The sequence below is a fragment of the Camelus ferus genome, chromosome 15, assembly GCF_009834535.1.
Source record: "Camelus ferus isolate YT-003-E chromosome 15, BCGSAC_Cfer_1.0, whole genome shotgun sequence".
NCBI lineage: Eukaryota > Metazoa > Chordata > Mammalia > Artiodactyla > Camelidae > Camelus > Camelus ferus.
In genome coordinates this window covers 36,527,621-36,544,943 of record NC_045710.1, presented here as the reverse complement: position 1 = coordinate 36,544,943, position 17,323 = coordinate 36,527,621, and the positions used below count along the sequence as shown (strand labels likewise).

The following is a 17,323-nucleotide window of genomic DNA, read 5'->3' as shown; positions in this document are numbered from 1 at the left end:
AACCACTGTGAACATTAAACATTTTATTAAGTCACTTCAGCCTGATACACTTAATTAGCCAGTAGTTACTTCTTGTCAGTATAGTTACATATTCAATTTATGTTTATTTTTATTGTAAAATGATACAGATTTTTTTCCACATCATGAGCAATACATCAATTTAAAATAAAATGTGTTGTCTGTTTTTAAGAAGGAGTATTTGAACATTTAAGTCAAAGGCTTTCATTATAATACGATAAATCAAAATAAACTGCAAAATTAAAATTTTGATGTTGATAAGCTTAACATAATTAGTACAAGTATGGTAAGGTAGTAGAGATAATTCACTTTGAGATTATGCTGAGAAAAGTAATAATATTAACTGTTGATATGAAAACTATAAAGCTATAATTTTGCATATTTTGTCTCAAGAGTTATGAAAACTAGGTTTCTGAGAAAGACATTAAATTAGAGTTGAGTGTCATGATGAAAAAGCCAGACTGTCCTGTATTCTTCAGAATGAATGTTTTCTTCCCTCTGAAGCTGTGAAGGTGTCCATTCAAATCTATCTAAAATAGCATTAGACATGTAGTAGAATGTAGTAGAAAGAACATAGGATTCATTCAGAGATCCAAATTCTAGTCTGAGGTTTTTGCAAGCTAAGTGGTTTTTGCCAAGTCTCTTAAATTCCCTGGGCCTTACTTTTGTTATCTGTGAAATGAAAAAGTTGAATTAAATCATTGTGTTTTTTTCTTTTTCAAATTTGAGTAGCAAACCATTATTTTTATGAAATCAATTTAGAACAATTCCTATTTCTATAAAAAGTAGAAGAGTGCATTGCAAGTACAAAGCTTATGTGTGGTGTATGAATCCTGGGTAACTGGGAAGAAATTTTCAAAAGACCTTGAATGAGAAGTTCTCTTTAACTTTTGTAGTTCTACAAACTGTTCATGAGAAAGGCAGGTAGTATGGGTAATAGGGTGGAGGCAACTTATTTCAAGCATGGGATATAAATTATATCCCATATTCTTGCCACATAGTGTCAAGGCCAATGATCTTTAGAAAGAAAAGACTTGTTTCAAAGAGTTATTTGGTTTATTCACAACAAGTAGAAAAGGGGGAAAAAAAGCATTTACAGCTGGTACATGTGGAAATGTGTCTTATCCTTGTGACCAGCAAACTCTCACTGTGAGAAGTAAATGGATGTATTGTGAATTAGAGCTACTGATTCAAGAGGTGGTGTTATGCAGTCTGGCCAGAATGTTCTTTTACCAAATTACTTTCAAACTAAAAAGTGAGAATGTGCTCTGCTTTTTGATTGTTTTGTTTATATTTCACTATTTTATTGTACATTTTGTGCTCGTGGTTTATTAGGAAGTGGATTCTTTCCATGGGGAGTAAGGGACGGGAAGGCCTAATACTTTACAAAAAGGTATGTTGAGTTTCAAGATAAACTGGTTATTGGAAATAACTAGGAAGTAAAAAAATGATAATAACGTCTCAGGAGCACAACTCCAATCTTATTAAGTAGGACTTAAGGGAATGGGTGCTGGAAACATGCCTTTTTTTTCCTCTCTTTTTTTTTTAATTGAGGTATAGCTGATGTACAATGTTATATAAGTTTCAGGTATACAACCTAGTGAGTCACAGTTTTAAGGGTGATTCTCCATTTATTTTTATTTATTGTTATTGTAAAATACTGGCTATTTTCGCTGTGTTGTACAATAATTTTTGAAGGTTTCTCAGGTGATTCTGAGAATAGGCCCTGTTTGGGATCTGCTGGTCTCGGGACTCCGTATCTCATCTCAGCTTCACCTGTGCCTGCCTATAGGTGCCAGAGAAACTCTCATAACCTTTATGGGTCTCCTTTTTCCAGGTCCAAAATTTACATATATGGGATTCATTGAGATTTCTGATAAAGTTTCACAATTAAAATAGTCACAAATAAGCCAATGTTCTTTTTTTTTTTAAAGGAGCCTAAGACATAAATTTATATTATAGTTAAGACTGAAAAGGAAATTGTGATAATCTTACATCCTAGGAAGGGTGTTCTTTTAACATTAGATCCCAGTACCAACTTGTTGACAATGTCAAGTGTTAATCAGTGAGTAGGCCGCCCTCTCATGGTGATCCCCCTGCATGTCCCTGTTTATAAGCCTGCCTGTTCCCTCTGCTCCAATCATAGAAGTCTTAACTGGGAGTAAATGTTTCTGACCAATGCAAACTGAGCTAATCAAATTTCATCCCCTTTGGGGGAACTGAGCACTTGAATGGAATTACTTTCAGTCTGGGGTTCACTGTTGTTGAGTTACGTGAGTGATACAACCCCACGGGAGACCAAAAACTCTGCTGTGAGGAGCTTAGGTCTTCCCCCTGCTCCTTTCTTTCTGAGACGTGGTGGTTCAGTGATTCCTTCTATTCTGTAAGCTACTTCCAAAATCTCCCTGATAAATTCTGTGTGTTTGCACTTACGCTAGAGCTCTGCTGGTATTGGGAAGGGAATAAGGTCTTAAGGACTCTGTAATACAGAGTAACTAACTTCTCTCCTATGTACCTAGAAAGGTGCTAATTGTGTACCACCCTTGGGAGGCCTGAGTAAAAAGTATTGAGGTCAGATGAGAAACCTGGTCTGAGAAATGCTGAGCTAGACAATGTTGATTTGTGATGCTTTCAACACAACTCTGAGAGCTGGGATGTGGGGAGGTTATGGAAGAATCAGTATGTAATAAATAATAATAATAATTCTGTAATAATTATATTACTGATCCTCATTTTTTAAGAAATCTGCAGGTGTGGCATGACAGCATGACTATAGCCATTGGTGCTGAAGTAAACTCAGACTCATTTCCTCGCCCATGTGCGTGTAGCACCAACCCAGGTGGGGAACTGAACCCAGGAGTCCTAATTTCACACGAAGGGTTCTATCCAGAGGAAAACACTAGTCATTGTCGATTTATTCTTCCATGCTCCCATTGTTCAGATAAACATACTCCCGAGTTAATTCATATAAACTTACAGTAAGTAATACCAGCTTTCCCTTAAAATGTTTCGGTATTGTAGGAATTTCATTTATATGGAAAAGTACCTGAAATTTGGGAGAAATCAAATTCATCAGACACATTCTTTTACCACCTCAGCATGTGTAGGACCAGAAAGTCTGTTGAAAATATCCTTCTCTGGACTAAGAAAGAAAAGTGAACAGACTAGAAAGTTTATTACTGATGGAGTGTGAACAGAACACCGTCCTCGTTCCTTTGTTTCCCTCAAAATTTAAGTCCTTGCAGTTTAAGAGGAGAAGTGGCTGTAGAAGTGCAGGGAGGCAAGTTGCTATGGAAAGTTCCTTGAAAAAGCAGCAGCCGCCAGAAACCTTTAAAGACATTTTCACTGGAGCCTGTTGTGTGATGTTGACAGCAGGAAAGCAGTAGAGCTTGGCACAGAGTTGAGCCTTAGTAAATGTTTATTGAATGAATCAATGAAAGAGTGCCTCAGTAGAGCAGTAAAATCCTAGAACTGAAAGAAACACTGGAGATCACTGAGTCCAGCTATGTCACTTTACCAGGGAGAAAATGAGGCCCAGAAAGGCTAAGTCGGGTGGCCAAGGGCAGAGAGCTGAAAAGTGGCCGAGTGGAAACCAGTGCTCAACTCTCCTGAGCCTTAGCCCAATGATTTTTTCCCCTGCGAGAATGAAAAATATAAATAAAAAAGCACAGAAACCTCATGAAATCATCTTGCAAGCCATCCAGGCACAAACCTTTTTCAAAGGATAAACCATCAGTGGAGACAGATTTTTTTTTTCCTTTCTTTATGCTATTTGTAATACTTCCATCTCTTTCTTACTCTATGAACCTTATTAACCAAGTTTTTCCTAGAATCAGGATGCTGGGCACAGTGATATTCTGATTATTAAATGATTTGGTAAAAAGCTGATTTTTAAAAACTGCTGGTCAGTCCTTTAAAATATGGTAGTTATTTTAATAATGATCATAATAATAACCAATAGTTGATTGCCCACCATATGCCAGATACGACTTTATGTACACAACACCATGATGAGGACAAAACTGCTCTCATAGAAAGCCCCTTGCAACAGAAGAATTTAAGTAACCCCCTATAAGTGATTCAGAAGAATTAAAGAAAACCTCTAAAAACTGGCCGGTTATCTCCCTCAGCACTTACTAGAAGACAGTAAAACTGATCTTTGACCACTCCTCACATAATTCCTGCCTCCCTACCTCTCACCTTTCTTACCTCCCTAAGCATTGGGAATGGTCTGTGGGACAGAAGTTAGTAGATCATAGGTCCTGTGAAAATGCACCATCCGAGGAGACATGTGCTTCCTTTCCCAAGGTAACAGAGAAGAGACTACTGTAGAAGCATGTGTAGTGCTTGTGTGAGGCTGCAAAAAAAGAAATGTCTGCATTCTGCATTCCTGATGCATGACACAGTCTGCATCAAACTTGCTGACGTGCTTTGGGCTTCTCTGAGAAGAGAAGGAGACTGCCAGAGTGGAAAGAGATAGGAGGAGAGCCTACACTCTCAACATTTGGTGTGATCAGGATGCCCAAGGTTCTAGGGGTCAAACAGACACTTGACTTATTCTGGGGCTTGAGCCATCTGGCCATCATTGTTCACAAGAAGGCCACTTGCTGGGGAGCTGGGCCAGGGGATCACGATAGCCAGATGCAATGTGTTAGAACCAGAGGATAAAACAGGTTGAACCAGATGAATCCATCTCTCTCTCTCTCTCTCTCTCTCACATTATATTTGGAAAATGCACTGGGGAGGCACTACAAGAACACTTAGGAGTTTATAGTATGGAAGGCATCAGAGGTCAGTGAGGGTGAACCAGAGAAGCGGGTACAACCAACAGAAAGAGACCACAAGAATGACCACTGTCCTTTTCTCTTCCTCTCCTTGGCTCCATTCCAATAAAGTGGAAGGGCTGGGTTTTAAGGGAAGTGTTCAGTTCCTCTTCTTCCTCAACTCAGGCCATGAATTAAAGGATCAAATTTACATCAAATCTTAGCTTAAATTTATAAATTAGCCTAAGTTTTTAATAACCAAAAGACCGGAAATTTAGTAATTCTGCCCAAGATGTTGTTAAGAGATGGGGAAAAGAAGAGTCAGCGAGTGCATGTTTAAAATCAGTGACTAAAGAAATATAATGACCACATAAATAACTCTCTCGTATTTATTTACCATGAGTATATCCCATGAGTTTTGAGTCTAATAAACTTACTACACATATTATATTACTTCATCTTCACAGCCAACCTGTCCTGTAGCTCTTAGTGTTATTGCCAACATTTGCTGATGAGAAAACTGAGATTTTAAGATGATTGATAATGGAAGTATTTACAGTGTGAGAGGGGGATCCAAACCCAGGTGTATGTATGAGTCTATGGCCCTCGTTCCTCGTTCCTGTGATCTATGACTTTATAGCTGTTGGTCTCCTTGTTGTCACTTTCATACATCCAACCTCCACACAGAAGCCAGACTTAACTTTTTAAAATGTAAATCAAATCATGTCACTCTCCAGCCTGCAATACTCCAATGGCTTCCCATTTTATTCCCATGGAATAAAATCCAAAGGTTTGACCAAGATGGTGCCTGAATGAATATTAATTTCCCTCTCAATTCCAGCTTTGTTCCATCTGCTTTACATGTGTGACTTTTGGAGTCAATATGCTTTGCTTTAGGATCTAAGACATGCCATGGGTTTCCCATTTTCCTTCTCTTCCCCTACTGCTGAGTGTGGTACTCTAAATTCTAAGTGTTCTTAGTTTGTACTGATTTTAGTATCAATGAGAATTGTCTGTAAATACAAAATATCTATAAATCTGCCAGAAAAATCATTGTATTGCTATAATTTTATATAATATAATAGTATCTTTATTATATATACATATATGTAATTTGTTATTCATTAATAGACACCCAAAGGAATCGTAAGTCCATGTAGAGATTCTTCGTAAAGTCTGTGTTCACCAAGCTGTGTTTTTACTTTGCTTGTGTCACTGGTATCCTCCAGGTTAAAAGATGCTGGAGTCTAGTTGCCATCGATTCAGTTGTTGGGAGTTGAGCCCGAGGTGGGCTCAGAAACCGCAGTATTGCACACCTGGTGAATATTTATTTGTGACTCCCTGTGTGTCATATGATCTGTGCAGAACCGAATAATCATCAGCCCAGATAGGCATGGAGTGGCCTGTTTGGTTCCCAGCACCTGCATTTATTTAAACAAATGCAAACTTGTTGCACGATAGAAATGGAACATTGTTGTAGTGGAGTGTTGGGCTGTGTCCCATTTTTGAAAAATATGTTCAAGTTTAAGCTGCATTTAAGTTTTTGGTCATGAGTTAGAGACTCATTTCATGGCAATATCTGGGAAACAAGGAAGAGCGTGAGATTGGATAAAGAGGGCAAGTGTTATACATTATTTTGATTCTACCCCATTAGTTACGTGACCACCGTGTGATCTGTTGAGTCCTCACTCTCTTCATCTAATAAGTGAAGACATTATGTTAAATAATAGCTAAGTCTTCTTTAGATTTCATACTTAAAGATCTGAAGTATTTCATCATTAAAAGTGTGCCCCTTCTTTTGGGTTATCTGGTGGATGCTTGGCAACTTACTTCTGGATTGTTTGTCTTGAGGTGTATTTAAAGTGAGATAAAACCTTGAAGAATGAATATTTTACAAAGCTTTATTTCTTGCTCCGAACAATAGAAGTTAGCCTCAGAATTTCCATAGGTTGAATCACATTTTGGAATTTTGGAATAATTTACATTACGTCTGGTAGAAAAATCTAAGGAAAGAGTGAACAATTCTTCCTTTAAAATAATGTTCTTTTTCCTTATAGCTATCATTTGATTGTTTTAGTTTCTAAATTACACAGGGTTGTGGGCAAATAAAACTATACTGTTCTCTGTTACACTTCTTAGGGACTGAGGAATTATCCTGTTGCGATTTTTAATAGGCAGACTTCCCTTTTCTGTTTTTCTAAACTTGTTTTATCTTTTAGTCAGAGACAGCCAGGCTTTTTATTTAATTTAATAATGTAAACGTCTAGTGTGTACCTTTGTTTAGTCAAGGATGTTTTTGGCACGATATTCTTGTGTATTTGACTTCTAGAGCAGTAAAACAAAGGAAACAAATCTCTCACTCAGATGTCGGGTTTTGTTCATTTGGTTTTTCTTTCACATGTTGATTTTAGTTCCTGGTTTATGTTAAACACAGTCTTAGAATATATTTTAAGGTATAGTAAAACCTTATAAACCTTTGTGATTTGAGATTGTGTATATGAAAATCAAGATAATCAAAAACTATAGTGTAGGGCAGATTCTTAGGAAAATGGCCTGACGTTCTTCACATAAGTGGGGACAATGGGACTACTCTCTGCCCATAGACATCTTTGACCTTATGAAGTAGGGTCATTCTCTTGAAGATCTTTCACTTAGTATAGAAGTTCAGTGAACGTTAAAGTTGTGGAACCATAGGGTCAATTTAATGAGATTTTTATCCCATGTATAGGCAATGGGAAAGGGCATTGTCCTGAGACTCAATTTCTTTGTGAACTTGAGTCCTTTAACCTTTCTTTGTCTGATATTCCTCTCTATGAAGTAGAAATCACTGATTCTTGCTGTTAAAAAGAATCCATTTGTTCAGTCTACCATCCAAAGATTGAACGCCTTCTGCCATATCCAGTTAAGTGGTTCAGTTATGTTTAAGTCTTTCCGTGATGAGAAATTGGCTTTCTGTTGAATGGAATGTTCCACCTATGGATAAATACCTTAGAAAATCTTCATTATATTGAGATGTATTTTTCCATAGCTTTCATGCTTCGATTCTGTTTACACCCCCGATTCTGTACAAAATGGAATTACTTTTCTAGGGGACATCCTTCCAGATGTTTGAAGATGCTGTCATATATCCCCTGAATTTTTTTCTTTAGAGGGTTTTAGCATTACCTTAGATCATCTAGAAGACTTTTATCATCTTAGCATATATCCAGACACATTTCAGCTTGTCTAAGTAGGAGTGTGATAACAGGCTTGATCTGACCAGCACTAAAGCACAAGACCATCCTGTCCCTCTTCTAAGAATTTTCATGAATGTAATCCATGCTCGCCCGGGATATTTTGAGTGCCTCCATCACACTACCGATTCCTGTCCTAAGTCTTCTAAAAATTTGGCTTTATTTGTTTTATCTGATATATCTGGGAAGTCATGTTTCCTATATACTATTACTTGTTCAGTTGAGTGGTTTTAGACCTGAGAAGAGGACCCAGGTTTATTTGTATCAAATTTAACTTCGTCAAAATCAGCTTATGCAGTCAGCGTAACAAGAATTTATACAATTCCAAACTTTTCCATTGAACTTTCTTTCAGAAAATTAGATGAACCAGAACTGTGTATTTTTGTTTAAGTTATTGGAGGGGTAAAAATTGAATAGGACTAAAATCCAATGGCATCCTATTATCTCTTCCTCCAATTGCATCCTATTATCTCTTCCTCCAGTTGCATAGCAACATAAAGCAAATTCATACAGAATATTAGAAAAATACTCCAAGTTTTTGAACAGTTTATTTTTTTAATTGTTTCTCTAATTCTGTCATAACATTTCTATTGTGAGTGACAGACTCCCTTCGTCTTAACATTGATCTATTAATCAGCACCTTTAGAGAATGATCTTTCAATTATAATTATATTCATGCAGCCTATATATTTTTTCTAAATCTTGTGAGGTTGCTCTGGAGAGCAAATGGTATTAAGGGATATTAGTATGCATTGAAAGTTTTTAAATGTTACCTAATTCATATTATTACTATTGCTATTATCTTTGTTTTTACTAATAAAAGTAGCATTAATAGGAGTAATGTCTTGCTCATATCATCCTGTTAATCAGAAGGAAGATAATTTATCAAATGAATTTGCTTTGTTCTCTGTCATCCAGATTATTTAAACTATTATTTAAATTATTTTTGAAACGTAGTATAAGTACTAGAAAGTACACGTAAGTGTACACTCTAGATTTCTTTACACTCTGATCACACCCATAACCAACACCCAGATCAAGAATGAAACATTGCTAGCACCCAAAAAGTCCTCCTAACCCATCCCCCCACCTTTATGTCTACCAAGGGTAGCCATTATCTTGACTTACAACAGTAGAGATTAGTTTTTTATGTTTTAAAATTTTTTATATAAATGGAATCATAAGTATGTTCTCTTGTCTCTGGCATTTTAAAAACTCAATGTTATTGTTGAGTTTTATCTATATTTTTTCATGTAGTTGTAGAACATAGATTCTCATTTCTGTTTAATATTCCATTGTGTATCTGTACCCCTGTTTATTTATCCATTCTACTCTTGACTGGTTGGCATTTCAATACTGTTCAGTTTGAGGTTATTATGCTGCTGTAAATACTCTGATATGTCATTCTATTGATCTTTGTGTCCATTTTGTTAAGTGTATTCTTACAAGGTGGGGGTTCCTGGGTCATAAGATAGGCAGATGTTTAAAAGATAGTGCCAAAAATGCAATTCTCACCAGTAGTATATAAGTTGCAGTTGCTCTACTTCCTAACACTTGGTACATTTTGTCTTTTTCATTTTATTCATTGTAGTGGAGTGCATTGATATTTTATTGTGGTTTAGTTTGCATTTCTTTGAATGCTAATGAAGTTGAACATCTTTCCATATGGATATTCTTTTATTACGGATAAAAGTGTCTGTTCAAGTATTTTCCAGTTGGCTTTTCTAGTGTTTCTTTTTCTTAATGGATTTGTATAAGTTCTTTGCATATCTTGGATATAAGTATTTGTTGATAATATGTATTGCTGTGGATCTAATTTCTTTTTTGATGTTTATTACTTTAGAACATATTAGAAATGTACAAGATATTTGGTACATATTTTTAAATGAACGTAGACCTATTCTTTAAGTGTTCAACAGGAAAGCATAAATAACTCTTTACTGTGCTGCTTGATATTTGCATGTGACAGAGCACAAAACTTAATGACAAAGACCGTATGGTAACAGACAAAGAATTGAAGGAATCACAGTCCTCTAGTAGAAAATGGAATGATGTATGTATTTTCATATAGTATACCTATTCTTTCTTGAAAAAGAACATAGCGAAGATACTTTCCCTGCTTAGATTCATGTCTCATTTACAGCATTTTGAGATAATGATATATATACAGAGTGAATTTTTCCAAAATTATGTGGTTGTACTTAATGCAAATTTCAATAATCTAAATTTGATATTAAACAATACAAAAGGAGAGATTTATTTTCATTTTCAAGTAATAGCAATATGATAGTGTGAAATGTCGCCAGTACATGTATAACTTCAAAGATTTTCATCTAATAAACTACAAACTCTGTTTAGTATTTTTCCCTTTGGCTCTGCCACATTATATGGCAAACTAATCCTTTGTCAAGATTTATTTTGAATTATGTAGACTTGAAATGACAGAAGGTCACTTGAATAAAATGCTACTGCCTTTTAACTAGACCAAACTGCTTGAAGCCCCTAAACTCTGTTACTTAGAAGGGTAGTTGGAGGCTGAGCTCTAGTCCTGCTTCTGTTACTGACATAATTTCTGAATTTGACAGCCATTTAAACTCCATGGGCATCACTTTCTTAATAATGTAAATTAAATGCTTGGGCTAGACGAGGGCCTGTAGAACCCCCTTTGTCTCAGAGGCCTATTCTGAGTGTCCGGGGGGGGTGACAAGTTTGCAAATGTCGTCTTCCAGTGGCGGGTTTCACCTTATCTGATGTACGGGTATGGACATGAATCAGAATTCACTTGACTACCTGTCCTCAAATGACGAGAGCAGTGAGCAGAGAGAAGTGAAGGGCATTGGGAATGCTGTTTTTATTGATTACAGTAACCATTTTCTAAAGACTGATACCTTCATAATATGTGGCATTCCTGTGAGATAGCATAATGCCAAATAGTGCTTGTTGCAGTTGGTCGATTTTCAGCTCGTTGGCACTCTTATCAACGTTGGATAAGAATTACTGTTTTTCTATAACTTTTACAAAGCCTGGAGTTTTTCTATCTTTCCATTTCATTGTTTTGGTCAATTTTACGGCTATGAAATAGTATCTGAATATAATTTGATTTTTGCCTTTCCCTGAAGACTCATAGGATTCAGCATCTCTTTATTTATTTATAAGGCATACACACACACACACATACACATATATATCTGTTTCTCTATAAAATTATTTACATTTCTCTTGCCCATTTCCCCTTGTTTGTCTTTTTCTGAAAAATTGATTTATCAGAATGCTTTTCATAAGCTGTGTTGTAGTTATTCGTAGATTAATCTGGTATGAAAATATTTTCTAACAACTTATTTAGAGTCTTACTCTCTTTATAGTATTATTGATGAACAAGTGTTCTTAATTTTAATGCAGCTGATGTATTAGTATTTTATTAGTGCTTTTTATGCCTTTAATGCCTATTTAATAAATCCTTCCATACTTTAGTATTGTAATTTCTTGTCAGATTATTTAAATTATTTAATTTACAGAAATTTTACAGATTTACCTCACTAATTTATATCCTTAGTCCATGGAGAATTGATTTTTGTAAACAAAATGATGTAAAGGTCCAGTTTCACTCTATGTATGTAGATAACCAGTTGCCCCAGCACCATTTATTGACTAATCTATACTTTGCTCACTTATTGGTAATGCCTAACTTGATATAAATCATTTTTGTATATGCTTAAGATTATTTTTAGTTCGATTATCTTTATTCTCCCCCTTTTGTCAATCCTAATGCATTATCTTTCTTACCATAATTTTCTAATAAATGTTTATCTTTACACAGGAAAGTTCCTTAATCTTTCTCTGGTGTATCTTGGCTATTTTGGCCTCTTTGTTTTTCCCATAGAACTTGCACAATCAGCTTTTCACAGTTTTTAAAAATTATTGAGATTTCTGTTGGAATTTCATTGAATCTATAAATCTGTTCATATGTTTAAAACAGTGATTTTCCTCAGTATATAGAACCCTACAATCTTTCTGAAATATCTTAAGGATTATTTTGGTCATTCAATTTGTTCAGTAATATTTGCTAGTATGATTTTTTTTTTCATTTATACTGTTTATAACGCTCATGTATTTTTCTTGTCTTCCTACGTTAGCTAGGACTTCAAGCACAGTATGTTGATAGTGGGCATCCTTGTTCTGTTTCTGATCTTAAAGAGAATATCCTAGATTTAACAATGAAGTATGACATACGCTATTTGTTTTAGATCATTCATCATATTTATTACCTTAGGCAGGCAAGGAGGGAGACAGCTACCATTTCTAGTGCCCACAAACTTTGCCAGATGCCTGTATAGGCACTATGTCATTATATCCTGGAAGACTGATATCACTAACCATTTTTAGAAACTGAGATTTTAAAAGCATAATTGCCCCCAATGCAGTTAACAGGTAGCTAAGCTAGGATCTAAATTCATAGTTTAGCCTATGTTTTTTCCCCTAGTGTTTATCAGAAATTCTTAGTTGTGCTGGTTCCCAGTGTCAAGCCACTTGCCATACTGAACTGACCAGGAAAACAAACATCTGAAATGTAGACATTCAGAGACAGGGATTAAGTCAGCCTTGGTCACGGCATTGTCCCTAAAGACTAACCCTGGGCTTAACCCTTGGGAGGTGCTCAGCCAATATTTTGAGTGTGTGAATGGAAGGGACCCTCTGGTATTCATTGGGTTGTCCTTGCTATGATTCTGCCTCAGAATGTGCAGGGTTTGGCTGGACCGCTAGTCTTCGCTAATGGTTTACCAGCAGGCAGTGACCCTTCCTCAGAGGTTCTCTCTCTTGTGAAAGCCCCGAGGTGCTCACTGCCTTACTCGGTGCCATGCCTTGCCTACCTCTAGCTGCTTGTGGCATTTTCTGCATCCAGGGAGTCAGGCCACTGGGCACTGGTGAGCTGAGACCTTGATTTGAACTCTGGATGCAAGGACATGAATTATCTGACTATTAATTGAAAATAGGCCTGAGGTAAAATCCTATTGCCAGGGTAAGGGTGAGACCCCTGTTGGCATATGAACCCTCCAGTGGGCAGAGTAGAAATGCTATATTACCAGTGAAACAGATTAAGACTCTCTAGTACCACTTATAATTCTATGTTTATAGTTTATCAGAAGCCAAGTCCAGACCATGCTGCCTCATTTTTCTTGGCACTACACCAGCATTGGCTAGAAAATTGAGGGAACTTTTGGCTTCCACTCTTCCTTTGGTTAAACTCACTTAATCAGTGGGAAAAGACTGCTTTTCCCAAACAGCCACAATCCTGTTGGATGTAACATTTTGTGGGATCCACGTTGTTACACCTAACTATGGTGAAGACAGAGATACATAGAAAATGTTGAGATGTCATTTACATGCTATTCCTGTGATGATGTACTGGAATTTTTACCAGTCTCATAAAAACCAGCCCTGCCATCTGCTTGGTGAGATCAGGGAATGAACCACCAACCCAGCTGACGCCATTAAGCTTTCTGTGACTGCCCCCTCCACCCAGGGAGAAAAAATGCATGTGCTCTATAGAATATCCATTTACTCCCAGACCAAATTCTATTATTTTTTTCTTTACTTTCCCCTCACCAGATAATTTGCTATGGCTTCTCGGTGATGGAAGTATTTGGCTCTTCACTGAGAAGATCTTTGAATATAAATGTCTCACTGAAAATTAAAATAACGCCTCAGTTGGATGGAGAGAATGTTGCAAACACATTGGAATCCATTGTTGCCAGCAGAGTAGAACCATCCAATATGCATTTATGGTACCTGATTTGTGCCCTGGAGATATCACAGAGCTGCTTTCTCTGATCAGAGCTCTTGCAGTGATACTTAAAAATTAATTGAATTTTCAAGAATGTCAGCTTCAGCTATTGCAGTCGATGGCCCAATAGCTGAGGAGGTTTATTAAAAACATACTGCCACCTACAGTCCTGTTTGACTCTCTGTGATAGGGCTCTTGTCATGAATGTTCATTAGACAAAGAGTTCATTCGGGGGCTGATAAGTTATTGTTTCTGTTGAGATGTGCTGATTTGCATAGTCTGTTTACTTACGCAAGTATGTATCTGTTTTCCTCCAGGAAAAGAAGAATATATCGCCACTTTCAAGGGATCTGAATACTTCTGCTACGACTTGTCTCAAAACCCCATTCAAAGCAGCAGCGATGAAATAACTCTGTCCTTTAAAACCCTTCAGAGGAATGGACTGATGCTTCACACCGGGAAATCAGCTGATTATGTCAATCTCGCCCTGAAAAATGGAGCTGTCTCTCTGGTCATTAATTTGGGATCAGGGGCCTTTGAAGCGCTAGTGGAGCCCGTGAACGGGAAGTTTAATGATAATGCCTGGCATGATGTGAAAGTCACCAGGAATCTGCGTCAGGTAACAGCGCAGTGGATAAGAGAGTAACTGGCTTTGTTTCTCGCTACAGCTGTGTGTGTGTGGTACTTGAAAACCTTAACAACATGATATAGGGCTCCTCAGAGTCTTTTACAAATTAGCTGTTTCTTCTTCTGAGATGAATCTTCCTGCCGTACTTGAGCAGGGGCATATCTAGAAAGTTCCGGGGGCCCAAAAGGCTATTTTGACACAGCGACGTAATGACAATTTCCCAGAGGGCTGCAAGGATATCCCTGCAACCTGCCCTTCCTGTGATGTGTGTGATTCTGTTGTGTTTTTGGTTTTTGGTTTATTTGATTTTAAATTATAGTTTTCATGGTGATCATTTGGAAGCATGCACATTGGGGTCATTAAATCACAGTTCCTTTTTTGTAGTAAAAACAACAACAACAGTGTGTTTGTGATTTGGGATTGGATTGATCCCCACTCCCTCCCCACCCCAACCTCTGAAATAGGGACAGGAAAAGTCCCTGAGTGGGGCCAAAGGACTTTGGGGGTTTCCACATCTCCTAAAGAGTCTCCTTATGAAGTTATTTTTATTTTTAGCACAGACACTTAAGCTAAACCCCAAAAGTCCCTGGACAGGCCAGTTTATCTTCTAGATGCCCATTTCTTCTTGATTGTATTTTTTTTAATTTTTACAAGTGTCTGTATATTAGGGAAATATAAATTTTGCAGTAAATCTGTGGGTCCACGTATACTGTATACTTTTAACGCAGACATATCATTACAGTATATACATACAGATGGAAGTGAATCGATTGTCCTTTTATATTGAACATGATAAGTTTTTGTTATTATTTGAAATTTTATGATATTACAATGTATCGTTTTGTTAAGTGTTGATAGTGACTAATTTTTCTGCAGTATATGCTGATCTAATATCCTTAACATATTTGTTGTTTCTCTGTACAGTTGCAGAATGACCGGACTGTCTCTGGTTTTCCTTTACTAAAACAGCCCTCCCCTTCTGAGCTGTTAACTGTCTAACCTTTTCTTTCCCACTTCTGCAAGGCTTAAACTATCCAAGCTAGAGAAGCAACCAGGAATTTTAGGAGTGCAGACTGAGATTAGCTGAGGCAGACACGTAAAAGCGAAGGAGTTCTTGAGACCCTCCAAGACCTTTCAGAGGCTTTACTGCCATGGGCGGGGCCCTGCATGCTTCACACCTGCCCTGGGGGAAGAGGTGCCTACCCCGCTGTCAGGCTAGCTGCAGGCCACGGATTTCCTCTAAGCGTGTCTCTTTGGTTTTTCCCTTTTTTATTTTTCCTCTCAGATTCTCACCAAGAGGCCGTAGGCTCATTTGAGAGCCACACAGAAGGAAGGGTGGGGCTTGAGGACCCCGCTTTCTAGATTTGCCTTTGCTCAGGTCACAAACCAAACTGCGAATTGGTAGCGCACAGGAAGCTGCAGTTACACAGCCGGGGTGCATGTGTGGCAGGACAGATGAAAAACAAATCCATTCTACTCATTCTATGTGTCAGGATCTTTGCTTTGTTTCATTGCAGTAAACTGTGACCCTAAAGTCCATCAATATGACCGAAGGAAGTTTTGGAGTTGAGGAGGAGTCCTTGTATGCTGTAAAATTGAGTAGCAGGGCAATGCCAACCGATTCCTACGAATCTTCCGGGGCCGGGGTGGGCCAGGGCGGGGGAGGGACCACTTACTTATGGGCAGAAGGCGGCAGTGGTCAGCTGATGAGCTTTAGGCCTTTGGATCCCTTCTAGAGGTTTTAACTGTCTGTCAGATGTACTCAGGGAGACAAAGGAACATTGCCATATGTCTGTTTCTGTCTCATAGCAAGTTACGAACAATACTGGCAGGAAAAATATTACCTCTGTGGGAGGCCTATTTGTTAGTCTGCTTTTTTCTTGTAAAATTTTTTTGCCCTTTTTCTATGTTACTAACATGCTTAATAACTAACATGTCATTCATGGAATGTTTCATTCTACTAACCGTTACCTGAGTCAAAAAATGTACTAACATGGTAGAGACCATCATATTTTTTAAGTAACGATCGTTATTCTGTTCACAGTTTTTAATTTCCTTTCTCCCCCCTTCTCCACAAAGCACTCAGGCATTGGACACGCTATGGTAAACAAACTACATTGTTCGGTAGATATCATTCTAATTGTTTCTTATTTTGGGTTTGCCGTGTGTTTTCTTTCTTTCTTTTAACTGTAGACATCATTAACAAAAGAGGAACTGCGGTTGGTACTCTTCTGCTTACTTTGACCTCCTTCTTTTCATCTGTTGTTGACCTTCTTATTTTTCACCTGTTCCTGTCAACTTCTGTTTTCCAACTCACCTGTAGGGGCATCGTTAACGTTTCGAACGTTTTTTGCATCCAGCTGTGGTTAACCCGGGATAAAACAAAATGGTGGCTGGCCCGAGTGACCGCAAGCTCAGCCAGCCTCTAACCATTCATGACGCATGGCATGCACCCTCGGTGTGGGAATGCTGGGGACGCCACGCCCACTCATCCCGACGTCATCACGGAGCAGTTGTGTTTTCCTTTGGTTCTCCCCGTTTTCTTTCCTTTCCTTTCTGAACTGTACTGTCCCCCCTGCATGTGCACATCCGCGTGTGCCGCTTCCACTGGTTGTGTTGCCTCCCCTCCCCTCTGGCATGGACTCAGGCACTTGCATGCTGGACAACTGCTGCTCAGTAGTGCAAATAGTGACGTTGCTGGAAAGAGCTTGCGCCTTTTCTGTTAACAAGGTGCACGTTGTGACTAGTTGATAACAGACGACTAAACTTTACTAATATGTACACCAGCAAAACTAACCTAGGAGGCATTTTACTAACACCATTTTTGTGTCTGCTGAATAACTTTTGAGTTGCAGTAGGGACGATGCTGACACGAGTTCAATAATCAGTTAACTCTCTA

At 37.8% G+C, this 17,323-nt stretch overlaps 1 protein-coding gene across 29 annotated transcripts in view; it reads left to right on the top strand.

The window, feature by feature from the left end:
* NRXN1 (neurexin 1) overlaps window positions 1-17,323 on the top strand; it is a 1,021,444-nt gene that overhangs the window by 360,481 nt on the left and 643,640 nt on the right. For 14 of the 29 annotated variants that reach the window (XM_032497501.1, XM_032497499.1, XM_032497524.1 and 11 more), the window contains 2 exons: window positions 14,114-14,415; window positions 16,504-16,548. In XM_032497501.1, coding sequence (XP_032353392.1) covers window positions 14,114-14,415; window positions 16,504-16,548 — 347 coding nt within the window. The remainder of the gene's footprint in view (window positions 1-14,113; window positions 14,416-16,503; window positions 16,549-17,323) is intronic. The other 15 variants (XM_032497527.1, XM_032497526.1, XM_032497520.1 and 12 more) reach the window with 2 other exon arrangements.